Consider the following 16,395-nt stretch of genomic DNA (forward strand, 5'->3'; position numbering starts at 1 on the left):
CCTAGATACGCAGTCGAAGATACCCGATTTTCGAGCACGGTCAATCGCGAACGAGTTCCGCACAGTATCTTGATTGCGAATCTTACACTAATTGTACAACATGGGATACAAAGCACTGTAATGTACATGCAAGCTGGACCGCCGCCTATAGATCATACATAAATCATACAAATCACTCCTCGGCATCGGGACGTCGCTCAGTACTCTGCTATATGCAGAACCTTGCCTGCATGAACCGTTAACACGCAGCCCCACAGATGAGACAAACACGATACTCACCAACATCCGCCCAAGGCGTCCTCTTCCTCTGCCCCAGCAACGCCACATCCCCCGAGTCGAAGAACGAATACCCAGCTGAATCAGAAAGGCCGTCAGCTCCCCTCTGCACGTCCCATTCCCAAACAAGTCCCACTCACGAATCAACATTTCGTCATCCTCCTCATCGCTCTCCTTCACCTCGCCCCACCCATTGATCGGCCTCCCCGTCTTACTATCCCGCAGCACGCCCATATGGTCCACAAACGGCGCCGGCCGCTCGTTCGCGCTCCGATGCAGATGCACGAGCAGCTTCTGCATGTCGCGCAGGTAGTTCTCCAGCGTCTGCAGGAACCGCCTCGTCTGCAGATGCTTCGACGACGCGCACACGCTCAGCCCGTCCTCCTTGATGATGTACCCGATGCCGTAGCCGTCCGCGACGACGGGGCCGAAGCCGAACAGGCGCAGCGCGGGATTCCCGCAATTGGAGGTGGAGAGGACGGAGGCGTTGAGGAGGCCCCAGCCGGGGTCGGTGAAGATGCGCGGCATAGTGGAGGCGGCTTCGGGGTCGCGGCGGAGGAGGCAGTAGAGGGCGTAGAGGTGGCGGTCTTGACCAAGGCCTTGGGAGCAGTCCTTAGTGATCTTGGTGTGCCGCTCGCAGGCCTTGCGAAGCGCGGCGACCTTCTGGGAGGCGGTGGCTTCGGAGAAGTAGGTCTGCAATTGGGCGTAAGTACGGACTGACGGGCGACCAAGAGCAAGACCAACCTTCGTGAACTCCACGCTCTCCTTCTGCACTGTCCGTATCGCCTCCGTACGCCCATGCAAGAACGCCTTCGTCATTGCTGGCTCATACGTGCACTCGATCCGGCCGTAGAGCCCGAAGTACGCCGCCTGGAACGCCATCTGAACGAACGCGTCCGGCGAGAAGCCGTGCGAGGTGATGAAGTTCTTGCCATAGCCGGAGAACTCGAGAGCCTGAGAGAACGGGGATCAACACTCTGATCATCATATACAATGACAGCGCGCATACCTGACAATCGTTCTGACAAATCAAGTCGCTTAACCTCGTCTCCGCAAACCGAATCCCGACCCTCAGCTCGGGCGTCAAATCCCACAATAGCTTCTTTGGCGTCGTGTCAAGATCGACGTGCTGGTTCCGCGATGGTGAAGTAGCAGCTGTCAGTAGGCACCGTCAGTCTTAAATGCTCCTTATATATCGCAGTGAAAGCACTCACACATCCTCCTCCCCTTCGCGCCCTTGGCCAAAGGGCTCAGCTCCGCCTTAAACAGCGTCGGCGCGCTCGGGTTGATGCTCTTTGCCAGCAGCATGAGGCCCTGCGTGTAGATATCGGCCGCGAAGCGAAGCACAGTATGCCCGTCGACGCCACTGTGCTCAAAGTTGATGCCTGCGGAGCCGCTACCGGTGACGATGATTTGAAGCTGTGGAGGATGTAAGTCGTGTTCCACAAACGGACGGCACGAAGGGGAAGGAGACTGCGAACGAGAGCTCACCTTGTCGTACCACCGATTTAAGCAGGTACCGACCTGCACCCCGCCATCAAGTTCGTACGTCCCGCACAGGAAGTTCGCGCAGATTTCAGCTAGCTTCCTCGACTCCAGGCTCGAACCATCCTTCCGGTTCTTCTCCTGGGGCGAGCAGCTGTGCGACGGGTAAAGCTTCGCGAACTCTGCGAGAGCGCATATCAGCACACATCATCTCCCATGCACGACTATACAGGGGCAACGTACCTTCCTCTTCCGCCCAATCATCCAAGCAGACGATGAACAACGCGCCGTCGACCAACTGCAACGAACTCCTGTTATTGGTCGTCGTAGTCTTCAGAACTGTTCGCAGCTTAGACCACGTCTTCCTATTCTCCGTCGTGAGCACGCCGATAGCCTGATGTGCTGCCTCCGCCGGCTTCGTCTCATCGGCGTCGTTGACGATGGCTTGTAGGTTGCGGATCACTTCGCGCTCGGTCAGGAGTGGCTTGTTATCCATGTCGAGCACGGGGAACCAGTCTGTTCATTGAGAATAGTCAGTGATGGGTGTTAAGGCGAAGGGGAAGTAGGTGACGCACAGAACTGGCCTCGCCGTACGACAACGATGTGTCGCGATTCAGAGTTGACTTGCATCTTGCAGCCGCGCTGAAGAGGATGTCAGCGCCGCTTTGTGCACAGCTGACACAAGACGTACCTCGGTAGGGATGCGCGCGGTGCCGAACAGTCGGGTATACTGGTCCATATCGAGGGGTATCTTGCCGCGGATGGTATCGGGCTCGAGAATGCCTTCGCGGAGGTCGTGGATGAAGCCGAGGGAGGCGATGATGAGGGAGGCGGCGCGGGGGAGTTGAGCGCCTCGCGTGGGGTTGGGGTCGTTCCTGCGTCAACCGATCAGCAATGCGCGCGATGGGGGAGGGTACTGCACGCACTCAAATACGAAGAATGGGTTCAGGGACAAGACCACTGACTCGGAGTGGCTGAGGTAGCTCTCGTACCAAAAGTCCTCGATATACGAGTCATGCGTCTTGTCCCACTCGAGGAGCTTCTGCTGCAGCTTCTCGCCGTCGCCCCCCTGCTCTATCGCACGCGTCAGCTACCACTGATCGCTGATCGGCGCGCATATACGCACTCAGAAACTCGGCTACCGCAGCCTTCGTCGCTTCATGCTCTTCCTCGTCTTGCAGCGGTTCGAGTGCGCGCAGGTATCGTTGGCAAGTCTCCTCAAGAGGTGGAATTGGTAGCTTTGGCAGCTTGCTCTGCGCTGCGAACGTCCTCGATTCCGCCGGATATGGTGCCTTCGGTGGAGGGCCCTTGGGCGGGCTCTTGGCGATGCCGGTGGGCGATCTCGGTGCTGGCGGCGGCAACGTCGAGACTGCGACTGGGGAGGGCGCCATCGTGATGAGCAGCGACAGTGACGGCCGCGGACAAGAGGCTACAGTGCTTCTTAAGCGTCGAAGCGGCGGGTGCGGGGAAAGTGCGGGGCCCCGTGATGACGAAATCGTGCTGATAACCCAATCAAATCGTGACCATTCACCGACGCGGCGGAACGTGCCGCGCGTGGAGTGCCGGCGCGGGCAGCCGCCCAGTGGATGCCTGCCGAGCGTACGCCACCGTCTGCAGTTGGTCAGTAGAGCAGCCGATGTCGGCTGGGCGTTAGCGCGGCGATAACTGCGCAGGAGAGCGGGGAGAGGGGAGCCGTCCTTCCCTCTTCGCCTCAGCGACCAATGGAGTGGCAATTTCGGAGCTTTGCTGCCAGTCTATTGGCCAACGAGAAGGCACCATACAGCCTCCGACTCTATTGCGGTCTTCCAATGCCTATGATAAGGCCCTAAAGTGAATGAGAGGAGTGCGTCATGAGGAAGAGCAAGCGGAGAAGGATACAGAAGTACAGGTGGTTCCGGTAGCTTCGCCTTCAATTTCCTTGTCGCAGAAGGCCGTGTAACGTGTTTGCTTGGATGAAATGCACATTCTCTAGTACGCCATGGAATTGCCCTTGCGAGGACGCGGCTCGGGGGAAGAGCGAGGGGCGTCGGCAGGATTGGTCTCGTTGCTGCTGTACATTCTCCGCGCAGGTAAAATGAATATTTTGCCACCGCCCAATTATGAGACTTGCCGGCGCGAGGTTCAAATATCAATCAAACTAGCAAATGTTAGCAAGTCTTTCTGGTGACCGTCGTCAGCTACAGGTCAGAGGGAGAGCTAGCTTCGACGACGACCGACTCGCATTCAGGGACTGCAGAATAGCAAACGCCGTGCACGCCTGACGCTCGGCTCGCAAGAAGGTATGTATATCGGCAAATTGACCCTCAGTCGTTCTTCGTCCATATTGCCAGCAGCAAGATGGTAGACGGTAGACATGCAGCGATCGGCAATTTCCGCCTTGCCGTTCTTGCCACGTGTCCGTTGTGGCATTTGCCGGTCTCCTTGACTTGTTCAAGCCATGTTTTCCACCAGCTAACCCCACGTCTCACGATTCACATCCCTTGATTTCTGGGAATAGAAGGACGCGACGGCCTTCCTCCTGTGCTATGCGCTCTATCAGTGTTTCTGTCGTGCACGAAGACTATACGCCACGATGCGTCACCTCTGCCGCCGTCCATGCATCGACCGGCCGCTGCTGTTCTCGAGCTAACCGCATCTAGCCAGAGCGACTCCCCTCATATACGCAGCGTCACATAACTGACCGCTGATATGAAAGCTATCTTATCTGTGCAATTTGCCCTGCCAGCAGCCGTGCAGCCTGCGATGGAGGGCCTATCCAACTCGTCACACTTTGTCCGGCTTGCCTTAGCGTTTTGCATCGTCGCTCTCGTTCTTTGGAAACTGGTTGTCCGACGTCGGTATCTCGCAAACGTTCCTGGGCCTCAAGACTCCCATCCTTTGCTCGGTGAATGTGTTCCTCCTCATCCTCCCTTTTTCGTCCGACTGACCACCGTGATGTCCAGGTCACCTCCCTCTGCGCCTTCGCTCACCGGCCGCCCAGGTGCCCGCTCAAACCTCTTACATACACTACTGACATCCTTTCTGACTGGAAAATAGGGCGATCTTGACCTGGTCAACCGATATGGCAACATCGTGAAGTTCGATGGAGCATTCGGTGTACGTCCTACACCCACCTCCAATCGAGTCCCTTCCACCTATCTTTACGCGGCAAAACAGGAACGACGCCTCCTCATCACCGATCCCAAAGCGCTGCACCACATCATGCAGGCCTCTGGGTACACCTATATACGCTCAGAGGATAGGAAAGAGCCCACGCGGACGCTGTTGGGAAAGGGTGTCCTGGTGGTCGAAGGCGAGTCCAGTTCCCTGCTCGAACTCCATTCAACATGAACATGGGACCATTGCTAACGAAATCTACTCACAGGAGACGACCACAGGCGGCAGCGCAAGATCCTGATGCCCAGTTTCGGCAGCATCGAAGCGCACAGCTATGTGCCCTCATTCGCGTCGAAGGCGGCCCAGGTGCGTCCGTTTGTCGGCGTCCGACCATCAGCAGTCATATACTCTCTTGAAGATGGCCGAAAAATGGATTGATATGATGCCAAACGACGGTGGGATGGTGGTCAATATCCCGTCCTGGGTATCTTGGGCGACTCTGGGTGAGTGTCTTACTACTAACGTCGAATAGCGTCTGAACGCAGTGTTCCTACATGGGATAGATGCTCTCGGTGAAGGTTGGATATATTATTTCTCTTTTTCGCCTACATTTATCGGATCCATATAGCCGCCTTCGACTATCAGTTCGACGCCCTGGATGACCCCACGCACAACAAGCTCGTCAGCGTCTATACCAACTTAATGCGCGTCTCTCCTCCCTATCGCACCCTCCACCTCTGACCTAATCATGACACAGAGCCAAAGCCCGCTTTGCCCCCACCGATCTCGAAGTCCTCGCAGTCGAAGCCCTTGCGCTCATCCCACGCCCGCTCAAGCGCTGGTGGAACGACCACGTGCCGAACAAGCGGCGCGCTTACATGAAGCGGTGCCGTGAAGTCGCCGAGGGGGTGGCGAGGGAGCTAGTGCAGCGCCAGCGGCCGGCGGTGAGCGCCGGCGAGGGTGTACAGAGGAACGTCCTGAGCCGGTTGGGTAACCCGATTCTTCTGTGCGGCAGGATTAATCACATTTATGACTGATGGCCCTTTGTCAGTCGCCGCCAACGCAGCCGCCGACCCGAAGGCACGCCTGACGGAAGATGAGGTCTATGCACAGTTACTGTGAGCATCGCACTGGCGGAATGAACGATGGCGCGAGCTCACCGGTCCGCGAAGAACGATCTTGCTCGCCGGCCACGAGACCACCGCCACTTCACTCTCGTGGGCCCTGCTCGAGCTCGCGCAGGCACCCCCCATTCAGGACCGCCTGCGCGCCGAGATCAGAAGAGTGCGCGGTGAGAACGGTAGTAAGCCTCGTCTGGAAGCGGAGGACATTCGTGCGATGCCCTTTTTGAACGCGGTGGTTCAGGTAAGTCGATTCATCAGGCGCGGACGGGGGTTGTGTCGAGCTGAGGCGCTCACCAACAGGAAGTCCTCCGATTCCATAACTCCGTGATCGACACGGCGCGCACCGCGACGCAGGACGATGTGATCCCTTTGTCAGACCCTCTACTTGATCGCAAGGGAAGACCGATCTACGAAGTCGCCGTGCGCAAGGGGCAGTATATTTTGGTGTCTATCGCGGCGTATCAGAGGTGAGAGCCGTGTATCCGTGACCAAAAGGAACTTCTTCATTGACCTTTGTCACAGAAACAAGGATCTATACGGCCCAGATGCGGATCGCTTCAATCCCGAGCGATGGCTCAAGGAGGGGTACGTCAACCAGAAGGCGGGCGGCGGCATATACAGCAATCTGTGCGTGCACACCTGGCCCAAACGTTTATATCTCATGCTTACATCGAGCTGACCTCACAGGTTGACCTTCGGCGGCGGCCATCGCGCATGCCCGGGTAAGTGCCCGACACCGACTAGTCATCGAACGCTTATACTGACCATCCGCTGGATACGTAGGCTGGCGCTTCGCCGTGCTCGAGCTGTCAGCCTTCCTCGTCGAGCTCGTCGGCAGGTTCGAGTTTAGCATCTCGCCGGACGTCGCTGCACGGATCTATCGTGGCGCCGCGGGCACCGTCATGATACCCATGCTCGAGGACGAGCTGGAAAGGGGGGTGCAGCTTCTGTTGCATGTGAAGCCCGCTTCAGAGGAGTAGGAGTTAAGAGGATTATTCTCTGAAGGCTGCACACTTCCCATATACAGCAGGCTCGTAAGTAGTAGATACATTGTTGAATGTCAGAACCGACGTTTATCGTTGAACAAATCTTCTCTTCGCTCTCAAGTTGATGAACGACCAAGTGTCTGGATGGTACTCACAAGCATACCAGGACACCCAGATACATCGGCCTTCCCGCTTTCGGTCCCTGAGGTCTCTCAAGCCGTTCTCTGCTTCTTCACGTTGCGCTCCGCCTCATCCTCCGCCTTCGCCTTTCCATTGTAGATAGACGCCATTACCTCGTCCATTGCGCCTGCGTCTTTCTCTATTGGGACTTCCGGGCCGCGCTTGCGACCCCTGTGCACGGCAAGTGCCGCCGCGGCCCTTGCTTCCTCTTCCTCGCGAGCTCGCTTGGTGGCTTCGATCTCGCGCTGGTAGAAGTCGGTATAGGAGGGTGCTCGCGCTGGTTTGGCGGGTCGAGCAGTACCGAAGGACCTGGCAGAGTGAGATGGCCCAGTAGAGCGAGAAGGCCCAGAAGAGGTCGATGGGGCCACAAAAGAGGGTCGGGAACGGTCAGCGGTAGTGGGACGCTTTGCGGCCCTTGCACCTGCGTGGTCCGTCGTGGTCTTGTCTCTTTTCGATGCACGGGCCATGTTCGATGGTACCGCGGTTGGCGGCATCGAGGAGGAAGATCGAGAGTCGCCAGCGGCAGTGACGCGCTTCAAGAATGCTCCATTGGCGTCGAACGTGGCGGTCGCGTTCTCCGAGGATGCACGAGGCTTGTTCCACAGACTCGCAGTAGGCGCGTCCTTCGACGAGGTGGGAGCAGCTGCTGAACGTCCGGTCTGAGATGGCGAGCGACGCGGGCCCTCGCACCTGCGCTGGTGCTTGTTGAGCTCTGAGTTCCCAGCCTGCTGAATTTCCTCAATTCTCTTTGTCGTGATATAGACGGAGAGCACGGTGCCGCATCGGATGCAGGTGATGGTGAAGGGGCTGCTGGATTCGTTGGCTAGCTTGGTCGTGGGTTTCGTGGCGGTAGCGTGATCGTCGGTGCCAGTGCCAGGCAGCGTATCGCCAGTGGCAACACTATCCTTCGAGCTAGTGCCCTTCGAACTGTGTTTAGTGAATGAGGGGAGTCTCATTCTGAGGCGATGAAGACGTCGATTATGTGAGAGTGGCGAGGAAAAACGTGTGGCAAGGTCGATGGGCAGTAAGGGCGAGCGAAGAATGGAGGCCGTTGTTAAGCAGGAGGCGGTGGCTGTGAGGGTGGACATACCCATGCAAGAGTCACTCAGAGTGTGACCCGTCGGTCTTTGTCGCGAGGGGTCAGGTGATTGCAATGTCCAGGAAGATATGGGGGGACGAAAGCCCGCTCGAATGACGAGCGCCGATAGACTTATACCACCACAAGGGGCGATGTTCAATAGCTCATGTGGATTTGGGTCAATCATTGCAAAGCCAGCATGGGATGGACTTTCGAGGAAGATTGATGGCGGAGCCTGGGGTGCGCGAGCGTCAAGACCAGGGGCTTCGGCGACGCCACATGAACGTAACCAGCGTCGGCACATTCCGATGAGGGTTTGGGCAGTCGTCGCAGCGCATGTTCGACCCCAAGTGAGACTTGATGTGTGCGCTCACGAAAGGTGCGACGCGGGGCTTGAGATGAAAATGATTGAGGGAGATGAGAGAAAGGTTGAGACTACGGACAGAGAGTAAGTATATACATGGAAAGTACATGGTGAGTGTATTCAACATCGTTGTTAGATCCATCGTTCTGTTGATCATGGGAAGTCAGTACAAAAAGTCAATAATGACCAGCTGTCCACACACCTGAGCATTGCAAGGCGCCAGACTGGCCATGCGCGGCCGCATCCCAAGCTCTCAGGCCGTTCTCTGCCTCTTCGCCGCGGGCATCGCCTCATCGTCCACCTTCTTCGACTTCCCACCGTAGATGATCTCCATCGCGGCATCCATCGTCGCCTTCTCCTCCTTTTCCTTCGCCGCCATCTCGGCCTCTAGGCGCCGCTTGCGCCCTCGGTCGATGATGAACTCCGCGTTGGCCCTCGCCTCTGCTTCCTTCCGCGCGCGCTCCGCCTCGTCGATCTCGCGGAGGTACAAATCGAATTTGGAAGGGGCCTTGGTGCAGGCGGCCTTGGGTTTGGGTCTCGTGGGTCGCGAGGGCACAGCAGAAGAGGTCGAGGGCTTCGAAGACGGTCGGGAGTTGCCTGCGGCAGCGGGGCGTTTCGCGTCGATCGCAGTGTCCCTTCTGCTCTTCGTTCCCCGAACGATGTACGATGTGCGCGCGGGTTTCGAGGAGGTAGCAGTCGAAGGAGAACGGGCGACGTTGAAATTCGGGTGAGGCGCGCCGCTGCACTTGCGCTTGTGATCCTGCATCGCCTTGCGCGGAGCATTGAGAAGCTCAGTGACCTTCAGATTCTTGCAGTCGAGGACTAGAGCACCGCAGCGCTTGCAGGTGAACTTGTCGGGATCGGCGTTGGCGTTGGACCCCTTGGCCGACTCGGTTGTAGACGGGCGCTTGCTGGAGTGCTTTAGAGCGGCGGAGCGTTTGTCCTTGTCAGAGGTAGACGCCTTGCGTGTAGCAGCTGCGATAGGCTTTGTCGCAGCCGGCTTCGACGTGCGCGAGGTCGAAGGGATACCCATCGTGAAGGATGATGAATGGTGGGTTTGTTGATGCGTATGTGGTGTTTGCTGCGTCGTTTAAGCGAGAAATCAGCGGTGGCTGTTGCCAAGCAGTTGGGGGTTGCTGACAAGCGTGAACAAAGCGCAAAGGCGCGCGACTGCTTGGGTTTTATCGCGTTGCGGTCATGTGACTTCCACGTTGCATCGTTTTCCCACGACTTGACCCATTGTTCTCTTTGCTTGACGAGGCGAATTTCCGTGCCACTAAGCCTACAAGAAATCGTCAGCCCATCAATATACGCATCTTCCTTGGCCATTACTTGAGAGCAGGCGGGAATAAAACTCTCACAAGCAATCAATGCAGGACAGCTGAAAGGCCGAAATGTCCAGAACTTATTCCAGGCGAGTAGCGAACGGTTATATTGAGCCTAGAGAGCTATCAGCAAAACGGATACATGCGAACGCATTGAGACCCACCGGAAGATTCCACGAACAGGGCTCGGCCGTCTGCATCTGCGCCCGGGGAAAGAATTGGCAAGTCCATCAGTCTCGAGCCAAAGTAGCGGAGGAACTGCTCACCCTCGCACGAATAGCTCGTTGATGATCCCGCTCCCTACAATTCGATGAAGACACGACATGAATCGGTGAAAGAATGACATGAACCCATGCATTGAGTGGTGGTGCGTAACGTCTAACAGGTACGATACATCTAGTGCTTAGTAGTAGCTTGTAGATAGGATACAATATATTAGTACGGCGTGCCCATGCACCACATGGGTGGTTCATATCTGCCAGTGGCCTCCCTGGCTGCCTACGAGCGAGAACAGCCATGCGCTGCCCGTGGACGACATACTGCGCGAGCAGGCAGAACCCCTCGCCCTCGTGCTCCATGATCATCTACGCAGCCCGATGTAAGTTGAGTATAGATACTTTTCCGCGACGCTCGTAGCCGTCTAGACGTAGTTCGCAAACAGGGGGATGAGCGACTGCGCGAGGGTGTAGCTGAAAATGAGCTTCGGGCCGACGACCAAGATCTACGAAGGGTGCGTCAGAAATGCCGTTCAGTGAGCATCTGAAGCACAAGTCGCGCACCTTCGGCGTGAGACCCTTGAACAGCGCAGACGCGCCCTCATCCTTGAGGAGGTCCTTGATGACGGTGACACCGGAGACCTTGTTCTCAAAGTTGGCGTTCTGGATGCGGGTCTTGATGGTGTCGAGGGGGGCGGCAACAGTGATCGAAGCGACCGCGCCTGCGATCGACGCGACGAAGTTTTGGCCCCATGTGGCCTTAGAGTAGTCCTTGACGCCGAGGACGTAATCCTTCGTGAAGGCGGCGGCACCGAAGAGCTGGGAGACGAGTAAGTAGTGCGCACATATTGTAGGGAGTTGAGGCAACACACCGAGAAGGAGCCGGGTGCATTGCGCGCCATAGTCCAGCCCCAACCGCGGTACAGTGCGGTACCCTCCTCAGCGAAGATGCGGAAAACACCGCGACCACGGAATGCCTCCGGGTTCGTCTGGCGTTTGATCTTCAGCACGTCGAGGGGAAGCAGGACCTGCAAAACCTGTTAGCGCCCGGCGTCAATGCGACAGCATCCCCTACGCACCACTTCACCAATGCCCGTCAAGCTGCCAGCCGTGGCCTGGATCATGAGCTTCCCATTCCGCTCGCCGAACGCGCTCGTGAACTTCTCCTTGTAGTTCCGCGTGATAATGTCGTTGAACCAGGGCTGGCCGCCGAACTTGTATATACGCTGCGCGACCTTGTAGCCCGCGGCGTACCCAAGACCGGGGAAGAGGGAGAAGAACTTCTTCCCGAAGGGCGCGGTCGCGTAGTCACGGAAGATGATGGGCTGTAGGGTGGCCATGGACACCTGGGGGGAGGGAACCGCATTAGCCTCATCGGGTATGCGCGGGAAGGGGTTCAGCAGCGCGCACCTTCGCTTTGTTGCTCATGAGACGCTTCGCAATGGTGTCCACCGGGTGGAAAACCAAGAGCTCAGCAATCCCTACAGAAAGTACGCATATGAGCTCAACGCATCGCGAGGCCGTACATGACTGCGCACCTGAGGTCCCAGAACCAAGTACACGGGCCGTGCCGGACTCCTTGCTCTTGCCAGTCATGGGGGGAGACATTTTGATGCAGGAGAAGGGGGAGACGGGCGAAACGACGAGGTAGGAGGGCGGGGAAGGTAAAGGAGGAGGCGGAGAACCCGGAAGCTGTAATTTGCACAAATTTTGGCGCGCTCGTGCGGATCGGCTAATGCCGAAATGGTAAAGTCGGCATGTTGAACTTCGCGGGTTCGGGCATCGTTGCACGTTCCTCGACCTCCATTGTCCTTCGAGAATTTTGCCTAGCGCACGGCGTAAGGTAGGATCATATTCGTTGGTGTGCCAATGCGTGCTCGCCCGCCGTCTGCTTCGCGAAGATAAAGTTGGCGAGCAAGCGGTCGTCAAATAAATCCATCTTGGGATCAACTGTTCACAAGTATCCGCTGATGCTTATTGCACCTCTTCCATGGACGCTGCCACAGCTCGAAGAAGTTGCTGTCGAAAGCGCCTGTCGACGCTCTAGCCCCTATAATTCGGGCAAAAATCCCAATTTTCCGACCCCGCACATTCCTCTGGAGAAACAAGCGACAGGTGTCGAAGCCAGACCGAGCCAGACCCACCGCCAAGGCAGAAAACCCAAATTTCCATCACCGAAGAAGTTCCTCCGCACAGAGTGCGTGCCTGACATCGCTCGCGCCCGCAACGAAGACTGCACACGATGCTATCGGGTTGCCCGAACCTCTATTGAGCGTGGTAGCCAGTACACACGGCCTCGGTACAGTAGCAGACACACAAACAGTATCATATACAACGAACGAACAAGCGCATCATCTCACCCAGCTCGCGTGAGTTCTGGCAGCAATACTAGGCGTCGTCGGCCGCGTTCAGTCAGGATACGGGGAGTATCTACGGACAGCGGATACACAAACATCGATTGCTTGCGCACTAGGACGGTGGGTAAGTACTGGCTGCAGAAACGCGTGAGCGACCGCACCCTAATAAGCCGAGAGACAACACTACAAACCACAGTAATTCATACGAGATAAGGTGAGAACGAAGCGGGAGGAAAACCACCAGTGGGATGAAGGAAGTACGGAAGAAAGAACAGCGAACAGCGAAGGATAGATGAGAGCAAAGAGGACGGGAACAGGACGAAGGCGAAGGCGGGCCAGCGCGCGAGCCCGCGGTAGCAGCCAGGCGTGGTGAGATCGTCGTGAATCTAAGAACGTGAGCCATCCCACTGGGCCAGCATGACATGGAACTCCGGTCTGCGCCCGAGGTGGTACAGCAGCAGCAGCTCGGGCATGGGTATGAACGATCGTGAGGGGAATAGGGGGAGGTAGAGTTAGGAGGCAAGGCGGAGGCGGGCCGTCGGAGGCGGCGCTAGGTGATGTACAAGGACGGTCCGTGAGGAGTTGGTTATGTACGGCGCCGGCGCGGGCGACGGGGCCATTTAGAGGCCGCCGTGCGAGGCGCGACGGTGGTTCGCGTGCGCGTTGCGGGCGCGGAGGCTGCGGCGGGAGGCGCGGGACCGGCATTGCCTGGTGGCAGACGAGTCAGCGGCGGATGAGGACCACGTCGAGCTGGACTCGCTGCTCGACGACTCAGACCAGGTGGACGAGGCGGAGGGCTCTTCCCATGATGAGGTTGAGGCCGGCTCCTCGGACCACGAGCTGGACGTCGTCGGCTCGCTCCACTCCGACGCCGAAGAAGAGTCTACCCACGATGACGAGGATGAAGACGGCTCAGACCAAGAGGAGGTTGAGGCGGGCTGCTCCTCCCAGGTGGAGGTGGGCTGCTCCCAGGAAGAAGTCGACTGCTGCTCCTCGCTCGAGGTCGAAGAGTCAGGCAACGCGACGTTGACATTACCGCCCGTAGAGGCAGAAGCACCGCCGTTGTTGTTGCCGCTGCTCGACGAGCCAGAGTCGTTGCCATCAGCGAAGATGTCAGTCTGCGCGCCTGAACATATCTGTCAGAACCACGTGACTCAGAAGTTCAAGTTGAACTCACCGTGCGCGAAGCCGCACTTGTCATTGTAGGCTGGGGACGCCCACTTGCCGCTGGCCTGCTTGCGGTTGTCGACGTTGATGTTGTCGATACCGTCGGCCTGGTGCCAAACCATGAGCTGCTTGGCGCCCTTCACGCATGCGGAGTCGTCGTTCTCGCAGTACACCGGCGCCTGGGGCTTCGCGAGGGTGCGCTGGCTAGTCGCGCCGGTAACCTTGCAGCGGTAAGCGTTGAGGAACATGTTCGCCTCGCCGCAGCCGTTCGGGATCCAGCTCCAGGCGCAGATGCAGCCGCCGTCGGGGCACGCGGGTAGGTCGGGGACCTCGTACTCGTAGTCGACGGTGATCCACGGCGCGTGCTGGTTGACGGAGAAGACGACCATGTCCTCGAGGCCGACGTCGTTGATGTCGGACTTGTAGGCGATCGCGAAGGCGGAGCCGGCGACCATGGACGCGTTCTGCGCGTGGATGTTCGGCGAGGTGACGCAGTTGGGCTCGTTCTGAGGGGTGCGTTAGATGCAACTTGCCGTTGGTGACGAGACACGCACCATGTTGACGTCGTAGCCTGTCAAGCCATCGACGAAGCCGGTGTAGAACTTGCCGTCCCAGCCGTAGTTGGTGTGGGCGCGGGCGCTAGCGAACTGAACTTTCATCACGCCGTTGGCGGGCCTGCGAAACGGGTCAGTGATACGCGTCGAGCGAGCTGCCGGCGCACGCACACTTCCATGAACTCGCCATCGGGGGGAGGGTCGTTCTTGCACTGTTGCGGTTGTCAGCTGTCAATCGAGATCAGGTTTCGATTCCAGCGCGACATACGTTGCGGTTGTTGTTGACTGCGAACGTGCTGGCCGTCAGCAACTGCGAAGACAGGGAAGGAGGATGGGGGACGTACGCCAGAACTGGTCCCAGGGGAGCTGATAGAGAGGGTACCCGGTGTGGTACGAGTTCTGCTTCGACGGGTAGTCGGCGTTGGGGTTGCCCTCCTGTTCGACCGTCAGTCTCTGTTGCGCTTCGCGTCGTCAACCACGTACGTTGGCACAGTACATGCCCGGGCCCCAGATGGTGCCGTGGGCGCGCGCGAGGGCGGCAGAGGCGGCGAGGAATATAATGTTGGAGAGCATCGTGAGCGCGTCGAGGGAAGGAGGGGGATCGGGAAAGGAGTGTGAGTGCTGTGAGCAGCTATGAACTTCGTACACAGAGCCCCAGCGACGGCGCGAGGCCAAAGAGGTGATAGAGGGAGAGGAGAGACGCGGCGAGCGGGAAAAGATAGCGGTCGGTGAGGGGTGCCCGGTGGTTTTATTTCAAAGGTTGATGCGGGCGTCACGCTTGGGTCACACTCTATTCCAGGAGTTCGCAAAATTTAGACGCCTGCCCGTCGAGCAGTGCTCGGGGCACTCGCAGCAACGCACACCGGAGGCTGCACGACAGCTCTGCGTGTACCGTGCGCCCAGAAGGACGGAGGACGTATCGCTGCGTTGCCATGGAGCGAGCCCGTTCCTGGCTTGGGCCCGGGGCTTCATTTTCCTCCACTCGATCCGGTGGCATGTTCAAATCTCTCCCCTTCATCGTGCTCTCCCGGATGACAGCGCCGCTCTGGTCCCCCCGGGGTCAATGGGGAGCGGGAGGTCCTCCCATGCAAACGCAGTCGACAAGCCAACAGACGCTCCACAGAATCCCGCCGCCACCCACGACTGAAGTCTATCTTCGGCGCCTGCATTCCCTCCCGCGCTGCGCTGGAGTTGCGCTGGATAGCTAACACGTCTCGAACGGATCGCATCGCTGACATGCCAGGCACTGTGATCCTGACAGTGGTCGCATCGCTCTCGCAACCCATTGAACCAAGTTGAACAGTTGGTCGACCGTCCTGAACGCGCATTCATCCGATTTGGACGTTCTCTTGGCTAGCGCGTACTGTGCTCCGCTCCGGGGCCGTCTAAACTGCGTCGGAATCGCTCAATCAGCATCGAAGGTCGCCCATCTGCCCCCGCCCGATAACCGGATCGTCTGCACTTTGTGTACGCATCTTGGGTATCCACAAGCGCCTCTTGACTGCCAGCGTAGCGTGCAGCTCAAGACCTTCACCGTAGAGCGCCACAAATGGCAGTTCGTACTTGCGTATCGTAATGACTGCACTCGATCGACCATGCCGATTGTCCGTGGCTTCATCGATATACACATCTCTGCTCACTCTGGTGTCGTTAGACTCGACCGGATTGCTGCTTCTCGTACTGCGTCTGTTATACTTCGACGTCGATACGAGATCCGCCTGCAACCCATGGATGGCATAGCAATAAGTCGTGCTCTTTGCGCCGCAAAATGTAACCGGCTTCTTCAACGTCTACCGCGGTACCGGGCTGTCTAGTTCATTCGAAGCTGGATCCGCCTTCGACGACAATACACGTGTAATACGTCGAAGCGTCTGCGCGAGAGTTCGATTCGAGGGTCAGCCGGCGCTGCTACGCCCGTACTACCTCGTATTCGATCGATGCTCAGTCCCAAAGTATGCCCTCTGTGCTAAGTGCTAGCCATGTCGATAGCGCTGTCCTCTCATTTCAGACCACAAGCGAGAACGTTCGGTCGAGAACTTGAGTGGAGCCCATTGCACATCATGACCGCCCAAACCTACCTCTCAGCTCTCAGCTGAGCTCTGCGGACGCACTATAGCGACCTATGTGGAGATCAAGTGGAGGCCCGGCCTCGTAATGTTTGCAGTCCTCTGGAAATAACGGTTTCTGT

The 16,395-nt window shown here is 57.9% G+C and overlaps 6 protein-coding genes across 6 annotated transcripts; 1 reads left to right on the plus strand and 5 right to left on the minus strand.

Moving 5' to 3' along the window:
• Window positions 1-238: 238 nt before the first annotated feature.
• On the minus strand, window positions 239-3,461 carry SCHCODRAFT_02559216 (acyltransferase ChoActase/COT/CPT; the record flags this gene model as incomplete). The annotated part of the gene is made up of 11 exons (XM_050343746.1): window positions 2,888-3,461; window positions 2,688-2,835; window positions 2,453-2,636; window positions 2,337-2,403; window positions 2,005-2,277; window positions 1,768-1,943; window positions 1,491-1,695; window positions 1,286-1,431; window positions 1,021-1,230; window positions 417-969; window positions 239-354 (listed from the first exon to the last, which is right to left on the minus strand). The coding sequence occupies exons 1-11, from the start codon at window positions 3,150-3,152 to the stop codon at window positions 239-241; spliced, it is 2,343 nt and encodes a 780-aa protein (XP_050202597.1). The 5' UTR covers window positions 3,153-3,461.
• A 988-nt stretch (window positions 3,462-4,449) lies between these two features.
• On the plus strand, window positions 4,450-6,961 carry SCHCODRAFT_01169104 (cytochrome P450; the record flags this gene model as incomplete). Its single annotated transcript, XM_003036292.2, has 12 exons — window positions 4,450-4,645; window positions 4,704-4,741; window positions 4,798-5,062; window positions 5,126-5,223; window positions 5,276-5,360; window positions 5,623-5,847; window positions 5,909-5,975; window positions 6,030-6,222; window positions 6,282-6,448; window positions 6,504-6,608; window positions 6,669-6,703; window positions 6,765-6,961. 12 exons carry the CDS (start codon window positions 4,450-4,452, stop codon window positions 6,959-6,961), a joined length of 1,671 nt encoding a protein of 556 aa, XP_003036338.1.
• On the minus strand, window positions 6,897-8,112 carry SCHCODRAFT_02682117 (uncharacterized protein). The gene has a single exon (XM_003035462.3). The coding sequence runs from the start codon at window positions 8,101-8,103 to the stop codon at window positions 7,180-7,182; it is 924 nt and encodes a 307-aa protein (XP_003035508.1). The 5' UTR covers window positions 8,104-8,112; the 3' UTR covers window positions 6,897-7,179.
• A 515-nt stretch (window positions 8,113-8,627) lies between these two features.
• On the minus strand, window positions 8,628-9,701 carry SCHCODRAFT_02522487 (uncharacterized protein). The gene is made up of 2 exons (XM_003035461.2): window positions 8,737-9,701; window positions 8,628-8,689 (listed from the first exon to the last, which is right to left on the minus strand). Exon 1 carries the CDS (start codon window positions 9,620-9,622, stop codon window positions 8,843-8,845), a length of 780 nt encoding a protein of 259 aa, XP_003035507.1. The 5' UTR covers window positions 9,623-9,701; the 3' UTR covers window positions 8,628-8,689; window positions 8,737-8,842.
• A 541-nt stretch (window positions 9,702-10,242) lies between these two features.
• On the minus strand, window positions 10,243-11,814 carry SCHCODRAFT_02604060 (mitochondrial carrier protein). Its single transcript, XM_003035460.2, has 6 exons — window positions 11,668-11,814; window positions 11,540-11,610; window positions 11,209-11,475; window positions 11,002-11,157; window positions 10,694-10,948; window positions 10,243-10,635 (listed from the first exon to the last, which is right to left on the minus strand). Exons 1-6 carry the CDS (start codon window positions 11,735-11,737, stop codon window positions 10,555-10,557), a joined length of 900 nt encoding a protein of 299 aa, XP_003035506.1. The 5' UTR covers window positions 11,738-11,814; the 3' UTR covers window positions 10,243-10,554.
• A 543-nt stretch (window positions 11,815-12,357) lies between these two features.
• SCHCODRAFT_02682120 (uncharacterized protein) lies at window positions 12,358-15,361 on the minus strand. The gene is made up of 8 exons (XM_050346742.1): window positions 14,691-15,361; window positions 14,552-14,642; window positions 14,476-14,492; window positions 14,379-14,419; window positions 14,208-14,328; window positions 13,664-14,159; window positions 12,678-13,612; window positions 12,358-12,621 (listed from the first exon to the last, which is right to left on the minus strand). Exons 1-7 carry the CDS (start codon window positions 14,778-14,780, stop codon window positions 13,107-13,109), a joined length of 1,362 nt encoding a protein of 453 aa, XP_050202598.1. The 5' UTR covers window positions 14,781-15,361; the 3' UTR covers window positions 12,358-12,621; window positions 12,678-13,106.
• Between the last annotated feature and the right edge of the window lie 1,034 nt (window positions 15,362-16,395).

This window comes from Schizophyllum commune, assembly GCF_000143185.2.
Source record: "Schizophyllum commune H4-8 unplaced genomic scaffold SCHCOscaffold_1, whole genome shotgun sequence".
In the NCBI taxonomy this organism is placed as follows: domain Eukaryota; kingdom Fungi; phylum Basidiomycota; class Agaricomycetes; order Agaricales; family Schizophyllaceae; genus Schizophyllum; species Schizophyllum commune.

Excerpts from the sequence above, each read along its gene's own strand:
- SCHCODRAFT_02522487 (XM_003035461.2), bottom strand. The coding sequence starts at position 9,622 with ATGGGTATCCCTTCGACCTCGCGCACGTCGAAGCCGGCTGCGACAAAG.
- SCHCODRAFT_02682117 (XM_003035462.3), bottom strand. The coding sequence starts at position 8,103 with ATGAGACTCCCCTCATTCACTAAACACAGTTCGAAGGGCACTAGCTCG.
- SCHCODRAFT_02682120 (XM_050346742.1), bottom strand. The coding sequence starts at position 14,780 with ATGCTCTCCAACATTATATTCCTCGCCGCCTCTGCCGCCCTCGCGCGC. Across the intron at positions 14,643-14,690 it reads CGGGCATGTACTGTGCCAAC|GAGGGCAACCCCAACGCCGA; the intron begins GTACGTGGTTGA and ends ACGGTCGAACAG. Across the intron at positions 13,613-13,663 it reads CAAGTGCGGCTTCGCGCACG|GCGCGCAGACTGACATCTTC; the intron begins GTGAGTTCAACT and ends AGATATGTTCAG.
- SCHCODRAFT_02604060 (XM_003035460.2), bottom strand. The coding sequence starts at position 11,737 with ATGTCTCCCCCCATGACTGGCAAGAGCAAGGAGTCCGGCACGGCCCGT. Across the intron at positions 11,611-11,667 it reads ACTTGGTTCTGGGACCTCAG|GGATTGCTGAGCTCTTGGTT; the intron begins GTGCGCAGTCAT and ends TACTTTCTGTAG. Across the intron at positions 11,158-11,208 it reads TGACGGGCATTGGTGAAGTG|GTCCTGCTTCCCCTCGACGT; the intron begins GTGCGTAGGGGA and ends CAGGTTTTGCAG.